General features: G+C 39.2%; 1 protein-coding gene across 10 annotated transcripts in view; it reads left to right on the top strand.

Moving 5' to 3' along the window:
- Window positions 1–20764, top strand: part of MIDEAS (mitotic deacetylase associated SANT domain protein) — a 53524-nt gene that overhangs the window by 26442 nt on the left and 6318 nt on the right. For 8 of the 10 annotated variants that reach the window (XM_042872399.1, XM_042872391.1, XM_042872408.1 and 5 more), the window contains 8 exons: window positions 1873–1978; window positions 6203–7889; window positions 12670–12990; window positions 13982–14327; window positions 14801–14867; window positions 18434–18576; window positions 19419–19522; window positions 20382–20457. In XM_042872399.1, the coding sequence (XP_042728333.1) occupies window positions 6438–7889; window positions 12670–12990; window positions 13982–14327; window positions 14801–14867; window positions 18434–18576; window positions 19419–19522; window positions 20382–20457 (2509 nt within the window). In that variant the 5' untranslated portion in view covers window positions 1873–1978; window positions 6203–6437. The remainder of the gene's footprint in view (window positions 1–1872; window positions 1979–6202; window positions 7890–12669; window positions 12991–13981; window positions 14328–14800; window positions 14868–18433; window positions 18577–19418; window positions 19523–20381; window positions 20458–20764) is intronic. The other 2 variants (XM_042872436.1, XM_042872445.1) reach the window with 1 other exon arrangement.

The following is a 20764-nucleotide window of genomic DNA, read 5'->3' on the forward strand; positions in this document are numbered from 1 at the left end:
AACCAACAACCAGAAACAAAACCCACTCACTGAATTATTTCTGTCCTGCTATTGCACTGGAGGAATTCCATTTTCTTTGCCTTTACTGGGTGAATGTAAGTAGCTCATCCTATTCTTAACCTTTCTTACCCTTCTTGGTATGGAGGGGGACTGATAACTAGTATTCTATATTTTGTTCTTGATCTGTTTTTGTCCTGGTTTGTTGTGTGATCTTAGAAGTAAGTTCCTTCCCCTCTGTTCCTCAATGGTAAAATGTGTGTTATGATTTTTACCTGTTTAAGAAATATTGGATTTGATTATATGATGAGCAAGTTCAAGGGGGACTGCTAGATTGCTCTCTCAGGACACTGGCTAGCTTGCTACATTCGACTTAAATGCAATAGTTATTCTTGGAATCTGTTAATTAACATTAAGTAATTGAGCTTTCTAAGGGGAGATCAGTAATTTGAGTTGCTGGCAGCAGGAGGGTTTTGTTTAGGGGAAATGATCTCATTGCTCTAATTCAACAGATTCCCTGCAAGGATCTCACTGTTGTGAGCAAGGCTGAAAATGTACATTAGCTAACACTTGTGAACGTTTTTTGTTTATCACATTAAAAAATATATAATGGAAATACTTAAAAGCTAGAATTGTAGTGGTGAAACAGAAAATGCTTTCCAGAATTCATTATAATTTTCTGCTTCCTTAGCTTTTTCAAGGTTTGAGGTGAAATCAGTCTTTCCAAAGTCGTTTCTACCATTCTCTGTCAGAAAATATTGCCTGCAAACAATGCCAAAAGACATTAGGAATCTGCACAATATAATTTGCTTATCATGCCAAGTGTAGGGGGTGTGAGAGATAACTGAGCAAAGCACAGGACTGCACAGCCCTCAACAGATGGATTGAACAGTAATATTTAATGTTACTTCAGTGTGTGAGGTCACAAACTTGGTATGTGAAATTGTGAAGTATGTTTGTACTTAATGGAAGACAGCATGTAAATAAAGAGAGGAAGTAATGATGGGAGGTCATTACATAAACAGACAAAAAGTAATAAATGAAGATGTAAAAGAAGGCTTGCTATAAGAAGTGATGACAGTGGGACGTTTTCAGCATGTCCATCAAATCGAATAACCTCTTAACATTAGTTTAAGAAGAATACATGGCATTAAAAACTTCTTGTGAGAAACTCTCCAGGCTAAGGATAAATAGTGATTGCATGGTTGCAGTCTAAACAGTTCTTCAGAAGCCGCTTTCTGTTAAGTGAAATCTATTCATGGGACCTCAGGGCTGTCACTTGCCTAGTGTGGGGCTCTGAATGCCTGAGTCCTGCACTCCTCAGATCTGCTGTCTTGAAATTATTTGAGAGCAGTATCTTGCATGTTGGCAGAAACCTCTTCAATCCCGTTATATGTTTAAATCTTCTAGACGATATTTCCCAAACTAGAGACAGATTTTATATGCTTTGTTTTCTTTAATAGGGCTTTAGCGCAGAGAAATTTTAGCTAAAAATGCTAACTCTAACTTCTCTCAGTAATGTGCCACAAGTAACTGTATGTTCTTTCATTCCACCAGCATCCACTGAAAATGTCTAATTCTTGTTAATCTAGAAGAAGAAGCTTAACAACACACACACACACACACACATACACACATATACACACACACACAAAAAAAAAAAACTAAACCCAACCTTAGAAATCTAAAAATATCTGCAGTACTAAAGGAGGTGACATCCTCCAGTTGGCATTTTTCTGAAAAGAAGTTGGAAGTTGTTCTTATGTGTTAGGAGTTCCTGAAAGTGAAAGTGACTGATGACAGTGTTGTTTGCTAAATTTTAGAGTTATTAAAACTAAGTGTACTGATGTTAGGTTTTGCTTTTTCTCTGTGCAGTGTAAAAGCAATGCAGAGTATCATAACACCTCAGTATATCTGGAGAAAAGACACATTATCTTCTGGGAATTATGGTATCAGAACTGGCACTGTGCTTTGTTTGAAGGTAAGAACTCATCAGAGATTCACTGCTCCAAAGCACACTTAAGCCTGGAAGTGTGTTGTCACTTTGCTACTTCAGTATGACTCGTGCTGAAATTAGAGTAAAATGAAACCTCAGTGCAGGTAATTGGTTGGGATGATGATAATGTGAGCTCATCCCTTGAACTCAGGGAGGGAAGCCTGCTTAGTCATAGAGCTAGCTGTGCTCAGCCAATGAAGCTGCCAAGTGTGAGCTTTCCTGCAGAATAGTCATGCTGCAGCTTGAACATCTCTTCAGCTTAAACTATGGGCTATTATTATTAAGATGACCTACAAGAAATCATAAAAGTTAATGTTGTAATATTTTATCATCAAGCACTAAATGCACTAAGTCCCTCCCTCTTGGAGACCTGTCAATTACAATTTCTGCATTTTTGCACACAGTTGGGAGAGTTGGAATTTTCACTGTCTTTTGTTTAAAGTGCATGCAACACTTCTCTCTAGGAGTGTAATTTTCACTATCTTGGTTTTTGTACTGCTGTAACTACAGTTCTTCAGCCATTACAATCTTCTAGAGAGACAAGGTAACTTTTGTAAGAGGCACACCGTATTTTTAGAAACCTCTTGTGCAACACAGAGATGCATCTTCCCTCCTCTACTTTAGGTTCCCTCTGTACTTTTTTTTTCTTGAGAACTATGTGTCCTGATACTTTTTCTACATCTTTCCTAAATAAGAGTAATCCTAAACCAGCCTGAGCTAGGCTCTGTAATACCCATGGCTCCCTATATAGCAGTGGAGTATCCACAGCAAATGGAGGCTTGGGGAGTCCCATAAATGCAACACCTAACAATGGAGAACTCTGTTGCTAAAGGTCTTCTGGATAGTTTTGAAGGTGATGGTTGCAAACTTCAGCCATCTCTATTAAGATGAGCATCAGGGGTTGGTGTGTAGTTTGGTAGGTTGCTTGCTTTGTTTTGTTTCTTTTTTAAGAGTTAAAAATAAGTGTTGAAGTTGTAGGCCAGCTTTTGGGTAGTTATCTTTGTATTCCTCTTCAAAGAGTAGAAAATGTGTTTCAGCAGATCTTCTAAATGTTGTGTTACAGATTTAAATTTGAGCTAGTGGTATTGTTCTGATATAAACACAAAAATGATGTTGTTTCTATCATAACTATATGTGATTGATCGATACAAAAGCACACAAACATCAGTGGATGGAAAACTGGTATAAGATTACTTGGTTTGAGGGGAAAATACTTTGTAGTAATCTCAGAAAGTAAGATAATATAAACTACTATTGCAGTTATTAATCAGGTATTGGGATGAAGTTGTTAGCTCTGATAAATTTCTAGCAGTGCTACAAAAAGCAAAGAGAGAGAATAACATTAACACTCCTGGGAGGCATATACCTATGTTTTCACCATTTTTGCTATCATGCAACCAGTTTCCTATTGTGGAATATTTTTTTCTTCTCATAGTGACATTTTGAAGTGGGATTTCATCAAATAAGTTTTCACTCACTGATGTACTAGTTACAAGTTAAAGATATATTTTTTTTTTTTTCCCATCTCACACGTCCATAATTTCTCCTAGAGTTATTTTAGTCCTGTTGAAAGAGGACTGGAAAATGAGCTGAGAAGTTGCGCTTAGAAAAGGAAGGAACGCCCTGGCTCTGTGATATGCGGTGGCAGAGGTCCATGGTTTGTAGCCAGGGTGAAGGGGGAGGGAGTGGAGGGAACAGCTATGTAACAGACTGAGGAAGTGAGTCACTTCTCTGTGAAACACAGGCCCATGGTTCCACTAGAACTGGAGCCAAGCCTGGCCTCCAAGGTGGAAGTTGCGTAAGTTAATTTAAACCCTTTGTCTTTTCCTCCTCATCACACTACCAACTCTGCCATAGTACTAAAAGCTGTACTGTGGCCATATCCTGTCAGAGGAAACCCAAGTCACAGAACTTTAGTGTGCTGTATACTTCTGTTTTATTTTTTTATATAGAAAGACTAAAGGTTTCCAGGTTTTGGTGGAATGTGTTTGTTAATCTTACCAGCTTTGTCCGCATTTGTGAAATTCAAGGGCAGTTTTTATGAGAAGTAGCCTTGTTCTTTCTTCAAAATTCTTGAGTACATACAGTACAAATAGAAAAACTGCCTTGTCAGATAAAGAAAGAAGAAATTTCTCCTGCAGTCGGTCCCCAAATTCTGTATTTGTTTCTAAAACACTTTGTGACTCTGGAATGAAGCGTACTATTTCAGTAATAGGTATTAGTGAATTTGCAAACCTATTTTCATCAGTTAAGAAAAATGTTTCTCTTTGATGTTTTCAGGTCTCTGAGATTTAAGGCCATTTAGTTGATACCTGCAAATGGTGCTTTACTGAAGGTTTTCCCCACAATTCTTGATAACCATCTCAGCTCAGGTGGAAAAGTCCCAAATGTTTTGCAGAATCCCTGAACAAGTACAGAGCTATAATTATTGTTCATGCCTGTGCCTCTGATGCCTGAGAATTAAGTCCATTCATCAAAGGAAACTTGATTTTATGGCAAAAAGAATGCAATAAATATATTAATATCTTAAATCCATCTTAAAGTATCTTACAATCTACCAGAATTATATTGGCACAATCTGGCTCCAAGCATAAATAAAAAAGAGGTAGTAATAGAGACTTGCCTATCATTATTTGTTTGTTATTGGTTTAACAAGTTTTACAAGTGCAAAACTAATGATCTTAAAAGGCTATAGGTGTCCTAATAGAAATACTTATGTATGTACTATATATATATATATATATATATATATGGTAGGCATAAATCCTCAGGCTTTTAAAGCCTACATTTGTGGCAACCTTTTTTTATTTTTCTCAGGAAAAAGAAGGCTGGAATTGTCCTAGGCTCCACGATCCAGAAAGACTTTCTCTGTTAAATTTATAGCTTTACATCAAAATGTTTGCTGGTGTTCAGGACCAACTGTAATGATTTCTCTGAACTGCTTTGCCCTGAGTGTGACCTGAGCAAGAGCAGTTGCTTTCAGCTGTTGAAAAGAGCAATCTGAAAGGTTGAGCAGGCCCTTTTTGCAGCGTGTAGATGCCTGATAGGCAGTTCTACATTGGAAAGTGTTGTGGTTTTTCTTGTCAGACATGCAGCTCAGCACCACACAGCTATTTGCTCATTCTCCCCAGGTGGGATGGGAAAGAATCGGAAAGGTAAAAGTAGAAGTATTTGTGGGCTGAGATAAAGAGTCTGCTAGGTAAAGTAAAAACCAGGTGCACAAGCAAAACAAAGCAAGGAATCCATTCACTACTTCCAATCTGCAGGTAAATGTTCACCCACTCCCAGGAAACAAGGGCATCACATGTGTTACTTTATTGGGAAGACAAACATCACTGTGAATGTTCCCTCCTTCCTCCTTCTTTTCCCCAGTAGTTAGTGTTGAGCACAATGCCATGTTGTATGAAAAGTCCCTCTAGTCAGTTTGAGGCTGTGCCCTTTCCTTGACTTCCTGTTTCCCCCAGCTTTCTCTGTGGTAGGTCAGCGTGAGAAGTAGAGAAGTCCTTGGCTCTCTGTGTAAGCACTACTCTGCAACAACTAAACATCAGTGTGCTATCACCACTGTTTTCACCAAAAACCCAAAACACAGCGTCATACAAACAATTAACTTTATCCCGCCCAAAACCATGACAGAAAGCAACTATAATTTTGGGGAGTTAGTAGAGGATGATGGGCTGCTGCTTGATTTTTTTTTTTTTTTTTTTTTTTTTTCCCTGAAATATTCACTGGAGCATCTTGCTGTGTGTTTGGCTGCAGCCTTAGTGTGTGTGTGTGTGTGTGTGTGTGTGTGTGTGTGTGTGTGTGTGTGTGTGTGTTTGAATGTCTTTGGGAAATGTGGCCTGACACATTATTTTTCTCTTTGGTGAGTCATGAGGTTTTTGTTTTGTTCTGCTTTGTGTTTTTGAGTTCAGATTATCCTGGCTAATTGTCCAGATGAGAGTTTAAGAGAAAAGCGTTTAAAGCTTGATTAGTCAGAAGTCTGTGTGCAATTGGGTATTGCATCATGCAAATATATGATACCTATTTTGTAAAACTAAGTTGTTTTACATTCTCTTAGCAAGTCATATCTATTATTTCTTACACACACTGTCCTGATCTTCGTTTCCGTCAAAAATAGATCAGATATGCACATAACTGCTTATTGTATGAGTGTTTATGTTTTAGTTGTCTGTAATTGTCTTGTTCATTGTAACTGCTTCTCTCTTTCAGGACCTACACCTAAGTGGACCCTACTGACCTGTGAACAACGAGGAATAACAGTGAAAAGAAGTGTGAGAAGCACACAGAGAAAAAGGAAGTGGAGGCACTTTCATTGGGACTTCTTTCCTGCCCTTTATTACTAATACTGAATGGAAAAGAGAGATTTATGTGCCTTTATTCCCCCAGCCTCAGGGATGGGTGTATTATAAATACAGTGTGTGCAGTTGGAAGAATAGACTGAATCATGAATCTTCAGGCTCAGCAAAAGTCTTCAACCAAAAGGACTGGGAAACGAATGACTTATTTTAATGAGCAAGATATAACTGTGTCATCAAAAGAGCCACAGCAGCAGCTTAAAGAAGGACAGTATTATGGTCATGGAGGGAATATTCCAGCCTCCCAAACTATGGAGATTCCTCACACAGCAGGATTAACAAGTGCCCCCAGCAATGTTGCTTTGATGAACTCAGTTTACAGTCAAGATAGGGGAGAATCAATGATGATGTCCCAGCCAGTAACAGCTGTCAAATGGCAGAATTCTCTAATGGGAAACAGGTTGCCAGAGAGAGGTGATGCCCACTGGCAATCTCCATCTGCAATGTGGAACCACAGTATGGTTTTTGGAAGCAATCCCAAAGGACCCCACACCAATGCAGGTGCCCCAGGCTTCTATGGTCACCCAGAAGCCCTTAAAAGAAATCAAGAGAAAGGTGTATTTGTGTCTCAGATGGATTTGTATGAAGATGCAGTTCAACAAATGATGTCCCAGAAGGCTCAGCTGGAGCAGCAAGCTCTAGTTAGACAGCAAGCACAAATGAATTCCTTTCATCAGATGCAGAAACAGCAGCAGCAGAATCAAAGTCTGCCATTACAGCCTTTTCAGCTTGCATTTGGTCACCAAGGCCAGAAGCAAGGACTTCCTGAATTACTGCATGTCTTTCAAGAAGCTCCAGCTTCTTCCACTCCAGCATTTACTGCTCAACAAAAACAGCAAGCTCTTCCTCAGCTACAACTGTTTGAAAATTTCTATCCTCAGCAGCAGCAGCAGGCTGCCACACAAGCTTTTGGTCTACAGCAAACTACTTCCATAGCACAGCCTCATGTTGCAGCTGCAGCACCTCAGCATCACATGATGGCACACCAGTTTCAGCAAACGGAGAGGAACCAGGAACTATTCAAGGCTCTAACAGAGCAGAACCAACAGACTGTTCTACCTCAGACCCAGATTCCTTTTCCAAGAAGATCACGGAGACTCTCCAAAGAAGGCGTCCTGATGACATCTACTGGAGAAGTGTTGGCTTCCAAGCAGGCAGAAGAACAATCCGGCAATTTATTTCTCCATCACTGGCAAGCGCATCAGCAAGAGCTCCCGGTACAGCAGCCGCTTGAGTCACTGACCCATACCAAAAGCAGCTATTCACATCCCAAGAGAATGGATCAGGGGCAGAAGGATGTCCTGGCCAACAGTGAACCATGCCAGGTAGAAACAGACGGGCACACCATCGCTCAGAATGGTAGAGATGCAGAGAAACAGACATTAGCAGCAGAAGAAAACACTTCAAGAACTAATGACTTTCAGGGTGTTAGAGGTGGTGTAATACAGAGTACGCGAAGGAGACGGCGTGTTTCTCAAGAAGCCAACTTGCTAACTTTGGCCCAAAAAGCCGTTGAGCTGGCTTCTCTTCAGAATGTCAAGGTAAGGCATACGTCCTAGCCAGTGTAGTATGAGGACTGTTTTAGACAACAAAAGAGGGCTGAGATGCAAAGGAATTAATTTATGTACTATGCAGTATCGTATTGTCTCTTAATGCAAGAAGCTCTGTAGTGCAGTAGGGGCAGCTCTGTAGTCATAAGGGCAGTTATACTTCACTAATACTGAATGAGATTTTAGTTCAGTACTCAAAAAACAAATGTTTTCTGCTTAAGCTTCAAGCTGATCTGGAATTTAGGGGGACAAATATAAACAATTCACATGTCTTTTGACTGTTCTCTTCCTCTTAAGTTATGTCTACTGCTTACCTGCTATTTTTCAGTTATAGAGGTTGAGGTGTTTCTAAATTGTGCTATCTAAAATTACGTAATGCTACTTGCTTGTTCAATATTTCCCATATATTAAAAGCCTAAGGAAGCCTAATTTCCTTAAAGAAGTTGTGCTGCTTATAAAATCTTTTTTTCCTCTGAGAATGTCCAGCAGCAGCTGCTCAGATTGATAATCTGAGGACAAAGTCTGCATGTAGACTTTCTGTAGGAGTTGAACAGGGAAGAAATTGTATTGAGTGACAAGGTAATTCTCTACTACTATCCTTTTAGTGTCCCATCAGTCTAACAGTCACTGGAACGTATACAGTTTGGCAAGATGGCAAGGCTCAAAATTAGCAGGAGAGACAAGTGGTAGCATTTTTGTTGTTTGTTTATGAGGTGTGCTTTGTAGTTTTCTTTTGGGTGTGGTTAGACTAATCTTTCAACAAGTGCCTCTTATGAGAAGCTAAGATACACTTTTTTCTGTGGAAGCTTTGCTAGGGAGTGATGAAGTACAACTGTTAGAGCATAAACTACTTTTACCTACAGGTTTGCTGCTCAAGTTGCTGACCAATCAGATAACAAAAGGAAGGAAAGTTTTTCCCCTTCTGTTGGTATTTGTTTTTCCTAGTCTGCCTGTGGCTGTTTTTTCCCAGTCTTTTCCTTAGAGGGATATGCTTCTCGAGTAAAAGAGCTGGGGTAAGAAACAGTGAGAAAAGTAACCATCACCTAGTCCATCTTGTACAGCAACCAGTGGCTGTCACTGTCATGAATCCTTTTTCTCTCACACGGGTTGAAGAAGGTGTTTACCAGCAGATTTGGTACAAACTGCAGTCTGATCAACACAGTGGCAAGAGAAAACTCACTAAGCAGCTGGGAAAATGGCCTGACAGGTGAAACAAGAAGTTACTCGCTTGAGGGCTTGTCTGCTTGCGTTTCAATTTATAATGCAAAGACCAGAGAAAACACTTTGACAAATGCTCATTTGTTCTTTGTAGCAACAAGCAGCTTGTTTGCTTCCATGGAGGCACTAGCTGAAGAGCTTTTTGTGTTTGGATCTCTTCAGGCTTCCAGGATGAGGTTTGGAAGGAGGTTAAAATTCTTACCCTGTGTCTGATAAACTTTGTCTCCGAGGAGGTTGGATATCACATGAGAGAAAAAGAAAACATTTTGAAGAGAGTTGTCTTCTCTTACCAGTGTCTTCCTGATAGAAACAACCAAGAAGCCTTCCCTAGTACAGATTATGCAAAGAGCATATGATTGGGCTATAGGATTAAATTATTGATAAAAGAAGATATATTCATAATTTCAATCAGTTGTTTGAATATTGCAGTGTAGTAGGTATATGTGAAAACATTATTTTAGACAGCAGTATTGAAATATATGTGCAGTGTCATAAATGATGCTTTGCACCAGATCTGCCCATCTATTCTGTCTGCCTTTTAAAGATATTTTTTTGCTGCTTACAGATTGCAGTGAAATCTCAACTCTTAGTATTAGTGTTTCATTTTGAGTGTATCTGCTGTATTTGACATCTTTTAGAGATGACTTGAGGAGTACACATGGTCAATATCAAAATGACTGATGGATTTCTGTGGATCCACTGAAAGGTTCTAGGCCACTAGTGCATGTGTCAGTATTTATGCAAGAGAAAATGCAACAAGTTGCACTTGTTGGAATTGTCCAGCATCCCTCCTACCACCTCTTCTGTAATAGGGATACTGAACTGGCTGAAAATCACTAGCAATTTGACAAATGATGGGCCTGTCTCTTGTCTGATGATTCCTTTTTGCCTACCTGTGAGCATAATCAAACAGTTTACAAAATTATTTAGTTTTATTCAAATAAATAGCTTGACTCCAAAATCAATTGTATTCCCTCCTAATAAATAAACCATAAGTATGTGAGAAATCTCACTGCTGTGGAGCAAAGCATCTTATTGGAGGCTGTCTGAGCTATGTATATTTATTTCTCAGAGGTGCCTTTTCTTTATCTCTTCTACTGTTCAAGTCTCCTCCTATCCCTTTTCCTTAGAAGAAGTCATCTTTCCCGTCTTCAGAGAAGAGAGTGCTTTGCTGGTTACCTCCCAGACATGAAAATAAAGGGAGCACAGTTGACCCATCATAGAGCCAAAGCAATGTGATAGTTTGTGTGTGATTAGCTGCCATAATTTCCTCCTTGCAGTCAGGAAAGAAGTTCACGTCTCTTGACCTATGGAGGTCTGTGTGTATCACAGAGGAAGTATCTGAGATTTGTAGACTGGTCAAAATTGGTGCTTCTTCCCATATTAGAATCACCATTACTTCTTTGTATTGTCATTAGTCTGTCAGGTACCTATGAAGTATTTACCAGAGTGTTTGTAATAGTGATAGCTATGCAAGGAGGAAAAAAACCACAGTCATCTGGTAAGAATGAGACCTTTGTCAGCAGCAGTGTCAAAAAAACTGTGTTTTCCATCACATTATAGTGTTAAACAGTGCAAGTAGCCAGAGACCACTCTTAATGCTGATGCACAGATATCTACTGTTGATCTCACTGCTGAAAGAATATTTTGGAGGTATACCCAGTTAGTTAACTAGTCCTCAGTAATAGCGTGATAATCAGCACGGATCTCCTTGATGAATGGAGACCCGTATATAGCAGTATGAACCCGTGAGTTGCTTCTTTGGCCAGCTTTTTCCAGTAGATGACTTGTTTATCTCTTTAGAAAGATGTTTCCGTTGGTTTCTCTTTCCTGAAGGTGAGAGGCTACAAAAATTTGCAAGAGCCCCTTAATATCTATAAGTAGTGGTCTTGAGCGCCATATCTGTCAGAATGATGGATGTCCTTCAAATCCAAGGTTGGTAACCTCTTGGGACAGTATGGGTACCAGTCACCATTGTGGAGTGAAGGGAGATCCTCAAAGCTCATGGATTCCTTCTACAGCACAGTCTGTGCCAGTTGATGCCAAATGTGACTAATCAGTTCTATGTTTCACTGTCACGCAATGGAGGATGATACCTCCAGTCTGTGAAGAAGCAGCCAAATTTTGAAACTGCTGGGCTGTTTATGGGATAACGCATACTGTGCTACTCTAATAAAATATCTTATAGATAGGAAGTCCTAAATCTCTTTTTTTCTGATTAGTTTTATTTACTCAGGCTTAGCACCTAGATTTAGGCCTCTTGGAGAGTCCAGAGCTCCAGCTTCAAGCTCTGGCTGATCTGACATCTTGTGATGGTGAGGTAGCACTTCTTTGAATATAAATCTAGTATTGAAGTGGGACTTCATTCTAGTCCTTTTAGCTGTTAGTTTGATTATTTGTGCACCAGCTCAAGCTAGTTCATCCACTCTCCAGTGAAGCCAGCTCTCGATCTGTGACAATGCTGAAATGACAGAGTTTTGAAACCTTACAACAGAATCTTCTTATGCTAAGATTTTTTTATTAGGATTAGGTATTCATAGTGGCACATGATCTCTCATTGTATGAGAGATAATGTGCCTTAGTTTCCACTTCACAAAGCTGTTCACATGAATTCTTCATTAGATTGTGACTGACAGACAATGAATTTGCATTCTAATCACTTTCCAAACACAGCATGAAGTTTGAGCGAAGTTCTGAAATGTCTAAAGAAGCATTTTCTACAGCTTCTAGATGATGCTTCTCTGGAGTTTGAGAAGGAGTTTTGCATCCCTGAAGGAAGGTATTGTTGAAAGCTGTCCTTTGACATCTGGCTTCCAAGTGAACTGGAAATTACTTTGAAGGAGTGGTCCGAGAATGGAATGAACACGCAGACAGTCATTTGAAGGAGTAGAAATCACTTTTCTAGAAGTATATTAAGTTATTTGGTGCTCCAGTACCCGTGTGTCTGTTCAGTAACTCATCACCCATTCTTACGTCCTTGAAGATCAGATTTTTAGAATTTCCATGAGTAAAAGAAAGCAGAGATATGGAAACTATAACACCAATGCAAAACATGCTGGCTTTTACTTATGCTTTGTTGATTCTACTGAGCAAAACTTCTTCGGGAGGTTTGGAAGGCAAATCTCAAAGGCTGCACTTACAGATAAGGAATGCTGCTGTTGAGTAAATTGGAAAAAGTACACTAGAAACCTAGCTTATTTTATTTTCTTCTGTTCTTTATGAGAGACTTAAGGTTACCAAGTTTCAGTCTTTTCTGGTATAGAGGTCTAACATTCGAAATTAATAATTTGCAGCTTATGGCCATTACTAAAATTAAAGAACCTTTGAGGAAGTTATATAGCAAAGCATTTGAGACCTGAAGGAATCCTCAACTAATTCTAGCAAATGTTGATCGTGATTTTGTCAAGTATTCTTTTTCCTCCAGTAATGCTTTTCAAATCCCTTTCAGCTTGCAAATAGCATTGAGAAAGTTGATATACTGTGCAAGTGAGAGAGCATCTGATTCATTATGCAAGCGCTACAGAACTTTTAAGTTATCTGTCTTTCTTCTCAGGAATCAGATACTTCAGAAGAGAAGAAAAGTGTGCTGGTAGCAGCTTCAGGACCTACAGCTGCTAAAAGTGTTGTGGAATTTGCCAGTTCTTCACCAGCTCCCAAAAAAGCCCGGGAGGATAGCAGCCTTGTGCCTCTTATCATTCCTGTATCTGTGCCAGTGAGAAAAATTGACTTGCAAAACCTTGAAAAAGAGAAGTCTGAGGATGGGAAATTCCAGAGAGGCCAAACAAACGATCGAACTCCCTGTGAACGCAAGCCTTCTGTGATAGTCACTCGGAGGCGATCTAATCGTAATACTAACATGGAAACCTCAAATCAGGTATGGGCAGGTGAAGAAACCAAAGAGAACCATAGCTGTTACTTCTAATTATGTATTTTTTACCCATAAACTTTTCTATTAAAGCAGTTTGATCTCATCCTTTGAACTTGGGATGGGACAATGTTTTGTGTTTGTTGTTTTTTGTTTTTTATTTCATAATATTGCCATATATTTGAGGTATCACTGGCTTTTCATTACTTATTGCTCCTACAGTACAGTAAACCAGTGCTCCACTACTGAACAGTAGAGTAAATAAAGCCAGATGGACAATAACACTGAAAATAAATATTTTGTCTCCTTGAGAAAATAATTCTTTCTCCATATGTATATAGATAGTAATGAATTGTGAGTAATGTGTATATATCTCCAAGAGTGAATAAAATGGAAACTGAAGATTTATTCTTATGAAATTTAAATCTCTTTCTGAAGTTTTGGAGATCAGTACTTCAATGTTCCTGTTCGTTGTATTGGTGGTCAGTGGGTTTTTGTTTTTTAAACTTTTTTATCTGTCCTGTTGAGAAGTATAATGGAGTATTCTGATACCAAAGATAAATGGCAGGCATCGAAGGAGGTTTCTGTGCATTTAAATGCACAACCATTTAAGACAACACAGTGATATTTTCTGCTATTCTCTTATCTCTATTCTAATATCACTTTGTATGTGTGTCAGAGTTCTGCTGTGCTTATATGCGCTCTTTACTAGCTACCATCAGATCGTTATCATCTTTCCAAAGGTTGAATCAGACATATTGGTGAATGTAGTAACATATAGCTTCATAAATGTTTGGATATAGTGTTGCTACCTAATAGATCCCACGTAGCTCCCTATCATCTTGCGCTTTTTCCCTTTGCTAATTGTTGAGACCCACACCCTCCAGAGGTGCCCTATCAGATTTTGAACTACTGTGGAAGAACATTGTCATATTGCTGAAATTTTTCATGTGATTTAAGGCCTTATAATGAAATTAAATATATAACCTTTTTCTAATAGCATGAACATGCTGTTCCAAAGGATGAAGCAGAGGGCTTTGCCCGGAAACCAAAGCAGCGCCCAAGACCTGAGCCACTCTTCATACCACCAAAAGCTGGCACCTTTATTGCACCACCTGTTTATTCTAATATTACACCGTATCAGAGCCACTTACGGTCACCTGTCCGTCTGGCAGACCATCCTTCTGATAGGAACTTTGAACTACCTCCTTACACTCCTCCACCAATTCTTAGTCCAGTGAGAGAAGGATCTGGGCTATATTTCAATGCTATCCTCTCTTCAAGTGGTCATCCCGTTCCACCTCCAATGACTCCTAAAAGTGCTCACAGAACTCTGCTTAGATCAAGTAAGTTCCACTTTTTCTTTCCCTTCTTTCTTTCTTGGCTAATTTGTGCTTAGCAACTGTGGAGCAATAGAAGGATAATCATGACTTCTGGAGTACGTGAAAATGAGATTTCTTGGTGATAAAGTCTGGGTAGCTAGGATGAAGGGATTGCAGTGCCCCTTCCATCAGTCCATAAATGTTAAGATGCGTTCACAAGTAATCTCCAACACCCCCTACTGACATTCTCAGGAATGGAAAAATCAGTTCATTTTCTATAATAGCCTGTCATTATCTGGGGCTGAGTAGGCAGCAAGTAGTTATTAGTAAGTTGTAAAAGCTGAATTCTACTGGGACTTACACTTGGATCTTAAACTTCTTTAGCATATGGGTACCTGTTTTGAAATATGGATAGCTCTGACAGATCTATCATCTGTGTGAAGAAAATATCTCGTGAGAAGGTGATGAGTCTGAGCAATTCTTTCTTTGCCTTGCAGACAGTTCAGAGGTTACCCCTCCCGTTCTTTCTGTGGTGGGAGAAGCCACCCCGGTCAGCATTGAACCGTAAGTACTCAGCAGTCTTAGCCTGGTAGTAAACCTGCTTCTCTTCCCACTCCTAAACCTTTGACCTGCTCCATCTATAGTTGATATATCCTCTTAGAAACATTAAAGCTATTCCTATTAGTGGCTCAAAATATAAACGGTCTTTTAAAAAAGCACCTCTGTGCAATAAATAACATTTGGGCAAATGCACTTTTTAATTCTGGTGATTTTACCTACTTTTTAGTATTGGTCAGCAGACTGAGTTAGGTGAGTCTCTCTTGTTTTGTTATATACACTTATTTGGAAGATCTATAATTGTTTGAGAGTGGGGAAATAACACTCTTTTAGTGAAAGAATAAAGAAGAATAAGGACAAATGTAGGTAGCTTTCAGATGGGCTCTGCAGATTTCAGGTTATCCCTGTGGCAGGTATTAGCTTCAGCACAAATGTGAACATGGTTTTGTTCCCTTTTAGACCAGCTCAGTCTGAAAGCATGGTAGCCATTCGCATGCAGTGTGGCCAGAACTAATAAGCTTAATTAATCTTTTTAGCTGTTTGTATGCTGGGAAAGCTCAGATATTAAAACCCAGTGGCACTAGGGAACACAGTTTGGAAACAGAGAAACTGGAATTATGATTTTAGGCTTGGTGCCAGTCCTGTTAAACCTGTCAGGAAAAGCAAAGCTGCAAGTGTCTCTGTACAGCTCTTGTAAATTTCAGGAATGTTGTCAGTTAGAATAAATTCCTGTAGAACTGCAGCAAGGTAGTTCCAATTTTGTTTGAACTCTTGCAAAATCTAAGCATAAAGATGTATAGCATGGTGATAGCTGTGTGAAGTAACATTCATGTGGCTCTACATACCCGACTCCTTGCAGTCAGGAATCTCTGCTCTTAATGTAGTATATCTTGCTAATGTTTGAAATTTAATTTAGACCATCTCCAAATAAATATGTTGTCTTCTACTTCAAAAATTATCCACGTTTTAAAGATTAGCTGTAGCATTTGCTGTCAACTTATAGGACTTGTTTCCCTTTCTCTCTCCTGCCTGTTGGAAGTTCAGGTTTTGTACATTTTTGGCAGCTGGCTGTCCTGAGCTGATTGGTACCTATTGCAATTGCAAATAAACTCGGGTTATTCTTGTCACCTTCACAAATTCCCTCTGGGCCCAGGGTCTGGCTCCAGAACAACTCAAGCAGATAATCACTATTTCTTTGCTCCTGTATCTTGTATCTCACCAACAGCAGTTCAAATTCATAAACAAGCACACCTTTCGTTCTGGTTTGTTTTTAATCAGTTTTGACAATAGCTTAACTCATTGTTTTGTTGTTGGTTGAAGTGAACCTCTTCCAGAACAGATGTTTTTGTTTTCTCAGTAGATCTTGATCACCATTGCATGATGTTACCAAGTTTTGCTGTTGCCTCCAATGGTTTAAATTGCTGAAGTTAATGACGTACTATCGGCTGTGGATTAAGTTGTGGATGAAATGTTTCAAATTTGTTACTATAAAATTCAAATCATGGTGACTTTTAACTTCCTTTTGACAAAAGAAAATGAACTTGCATTAGTGTGCAAAGAGCTGTCTTGTTATCTTAAGACAGTGAATCGATGTTTAGGCAGATTAGAGAACTTTACATTTTAAAATCACAAGGTAGTGTCACTTTGTGTTGTCAAAGTAATTCGTTTACTACTTCAGTGCTAATTTATGCAGTAGTATTGTGGTCTGTTGTGTAGACATATCTTCTTTCTTTATAGAAAGGATGGCAGGAAACATTTTTAAAATTTTTTGTTTTTAAGGAAAAAAAAGTACAATTTGATCCCTTGGTTTGTATTCTTGATTCTGTTAAAAGCTGATTGTAACTTATGATTGCCACATATTGTGTTCTTAATTGCTTGCTTTGTCAGACCTTCTGCTAATGCTTCTTAAAAGGTTATTTGATTGCAGAGATTTGGAATAGGAAATGTACTAATGAAGCTTAATTCTTCTACTTGGGAAATAGATTAATAGGCAGCTGGTGTCACAGATCTGCATGTCTTAAGAGTCTTGAAGTTCAGTTCCTTTCAAGTCTTCCTTGTAGTCACTCCTCAGCTAGCCTCAGTTCTGAATGATGCCACATGTAATTGTACCACAGGATGTCCCAGCAGCACTGATTACGGGCAGTAGCTTTTGCTATACTGAAATCTAGGCTTTCATGTTAAAGGAGTCATGGAATAACTTAGCTGCAGTGGATCTTGAGAGGTCACTTGGTCCAAGCCCCTACTTGGAGCAGGCCAGGTTAGTTCAGATTATGTAAGTAACTGATCAGCTTTTGTGATGGAAATCTGGTTTTCTTTGCAGGTGCAATACTTGTAGGCTCTTACTGCATAGGGACACAATAAATCTACGTTTGGTTTTAGGATAAAAGGTCATTTCTGAGATATCCCTCCTAGCTCGCGTTCTTTTCTTCTGGTTCTTCAGCCACTACTTTCCCTCTCACAAATGAGGCCAGAAGAGCCTCATTTGTGCCTGGGGACACAAAATCTACCAAATTTCCCTAAGTGTTAACAGACTTCTTATGTTTCCATTTGATAGCAAAGTCAGTTGCTTGTAGGTATCCCTTCTAGGGTGGGTCAGTAACCATACCTTTTCTTCCACTGTAAAACTGCATGCCATACTAATAAGTGAGACTAATTACAGTGAGCAGAATATTCCATACGGATATCACTTTGCAGTCCATTAGTGTGCTGAAATGAGAATGTATCAATGTTTTTTGTTTTGCTTTTTTTTCCCTTTAGCGAGGTTTTCTCAATCTTGCATGAAATCTCTTGCTTTTTGTTTTGCTCTCGTGCTGCATCTGACCAACAACATAATCAGTCAATATCACGTTTTTCAACAAAATATTCAAAAAAGGTGAAAGTAGATATTCAAGAAAGGTAAATAAGTGGAAAACTATAGTTTTAATAGGTTTCTATACCTGTAAAACACTCAAAACCAAACTGAGTTCTTCCTAGGGTTCTTTATTCTCCATGCAGCTTCCATCCTCAGTATATATGAAATTGAATTACTTTTCAGAAGCAGTATCTATTCTGTTGAATCTGTTTTCTAGACACTCTGTTTTCTAGACACCCTGAAATACTTAAAACTGTGGGCATTACAGGTGGGATGTTTTCAGCTGCCTTTGTTATCCCCAGCCCATGCCATGCCGCTAGACAACATCCCTAGCACTTTACTTTTGACTGGAGCTAGAGATTGTGTTTTGGGGAAAATGACAGGCAGTATATGATGTTCTGCATAAAGCTCCTCTGTTACATTGGTTATACCTGAATGTTATCACACCATCACCTACTGCCAAGGAAGTTTTCTGAGCAGTTATTAGGAGATCCTACTTTAAGTGCAGTTCCAACTACTGTTGATCAATAAGACAATGGAAACTGACAGTGAATATAAAACCTCTTATCTTCTCAGTTGTAATGCACAATACCTGAAGGCTGTTCTTGCTATATGACAGAGCCTGCTGCATTTTGGTTTCTCCATAATTGGCATTTTTACAAGAGATGAGACTGTTTGGATATTGTAGAAATTACCTGACTGTGACTTATCTTTTCTGCAGGCGTATAAATGTAGGAACTCGCTTTCAAGCAGAAATCCCTTCACTCCAAGACAGATCTCTAGCAGCAGCTGATGAGCATAAAGCAGAGCTGGTGTGGCAGCCATGGGATGACCTGGAAACCAACAGAGTCACCCAACAGAATGGTAAGAATGTGGAAGGCTGGTACACAGGGCTGAGTGCCATAGCTGAGGTAGAGTTAACCTCATGTCTACCGTAGGCATAACTTCAAATAGATCTGCCAGTTATCATGGCATACATAAGTGGTCTTGAAAGCAATCTTAGGAGTAAAACTTATTTTTCTGGATTGTGTGTGGGGGCTGGGAGGTTGATAGGCATTTTATTTATCTATTGAGATAAAGTGAGACCATTATTACGTGTCAAAGAGAGACTTGCATTCAATGAAACTTCCTCATCAAGCATAGTCAACTTTTAAACAGATGCTCTAGACATAATAGTATTTGGGAAAATCAAGTTGTAGACATCAAACAGGAGGAATCAGGAGCTGTGTCCGCTAGTTAGCAGGCTGAGTAACTGTCTGCTTTTGGTGCACACAGGCTGTGGCATGTATAGATACTGAAGAGGGAGTGTGGGTGGTCTTTAGAAGAAGAATTTTTTCTTAAAAAGAAAAAACGGTGTTACGAAATGAAAACTTGGTATAGATGATAGAATAGAGGGGGGATTAAAAAAAATCTGAGGTGAAGGGAGATTGGAAGACATTACAGGAGATGAGAGTTGGTAAAAACAAAAACAAAACTCCATGTGTAATTAGTGCTGCTTATGGCACTCTGCTTTGTGACTTTGCAGTCTAATTAATTCCTTTGTCCAAATCTGACCCAAATAAATTTGCAAGGTCATTCATCATTTTGGTTTTATCTTCTGTTATGTCTAATCCTGCTTCAAAAAATCTAATTAGCCATGTGAATTCTCTAGGAAACTCAATTTTAATCTTCTAATCTGAATTTGTTTGCTATCTCTTTGTGAATAGTGGAAAGCCTGCTAGCTGCTGCCTGCTCAAGCATTTTTCCTGGAGGTGGAACCAACCAGGAGCTGGCACTGCATTTCTTACATGAAGAAAAGGGAAGCATTCTGGTGAGTCTTTCCACCTTTTTGCCTTGATGTGGTGAAAGATTTTAACGAAGGCCAGGTGAGCTGTTATTTGACAAATGGAAACCTCTTGAAGACTCTGCCCTTTGCTTCTCGTTCACATTGCTTAGTGTCTCTTGGAGATGCTGCTGTCCCTAAAATGTTCTTCCTGATGTACACTACCATCTTCATTCCCTATTGTTCATATTTCAAGCTTCAAACTTTTGACTTTTTAACAGAGTGTCAATCTAGTAGACTGAATAAGATGAGACTGCCTAACGAATTTTAAACATTGTCTTAAATGTAAGTGGAGAGGCTTACCACTTGTCATTGGTATCCAGAATTTAGTGGACAGTTCTATGGTAACTGTTGAGTGATGGCCTGAACCACTGATTGAGCACCTGGGGAAAGGACCAGGTCAGCCCTGGGAGCACAGGTGAAGGCAATTCAGCTGTGTGACCAGAAGGGGTGGAGCCTGGCTGCACCTCTCTGAGACCCCATTTAAGGGCTGAGTGCCAGCGGGGAAGGATCTCTGGTTGGAGATCCCTCCATTATGGAGTTTCTATTGTGAGCATAGATCCTCAGAGATGGGTGAACACTTTTTTTCGTAACACCTTTCTATCGTGCTAGTCCCTTTGTCATTACATCTTTTGTATCACCATTCCATTGCATTGATCTTTCTGAGTGTTGCAACAGTCAAGAATGTGATTTTAAAATTGTCCCATTTCATGTCACAGGTATTAACTGTGATGTAGGAAAAAGAGAAGAATGTCTTTTCAATTAGTTTACCAGAAAGGAGTGGATTGACAATTACCTGATTATTTATTTATTTATTTATTTAAAAATTTTGTGTTGTTTATTTTAGGGAGCTCTGACCAAGCTGCTATTGAAAGGGCCAGTACGATCACCTACCCATCCACTGGCAGATTATCACTACACAGGTTTGCTAACGAGAATAACTGTGCTGCCTATATGTCTTCAGGGAGTTCTTCCATAGTTTTCTATTCTTCTGGGGCACTCTGTAACATTATGATAACAATTAAAGGCAACGCTTCTCCCTAGTAAGTCAGATGATGGCTTGCCAGGAATTTCGCATGTGCAAATCATGACACAATGTAAGAAACACTTCATCTCTCAGAATGTGTGCATCTGTGAATTTGCATATGTGTGTATTTGGTTTCCTTTACTAGGGGAAAAAGGAATCTGATTCCTTATACTAAACCACGGTGAATGCAGAAGAATGATTAG

The sequence above is a fragment of the Lagopus leucura genome, unplaced genomic scaffold (assembly GCF_019238085.1).
Source record: "Lagopus leucura isolate 7727_CA_CO unplaced genomic scaffold, USGS_WTPT01 Super-Scaffold_1, whole genome shotgun sequence".
In the NCBI taxonomy this organism is placed as follows: Eukaryota; Metazoa; Chordata; class Aves; order Galliformes; family Phasianidae; genus Lagopus; species Lagopus leucura.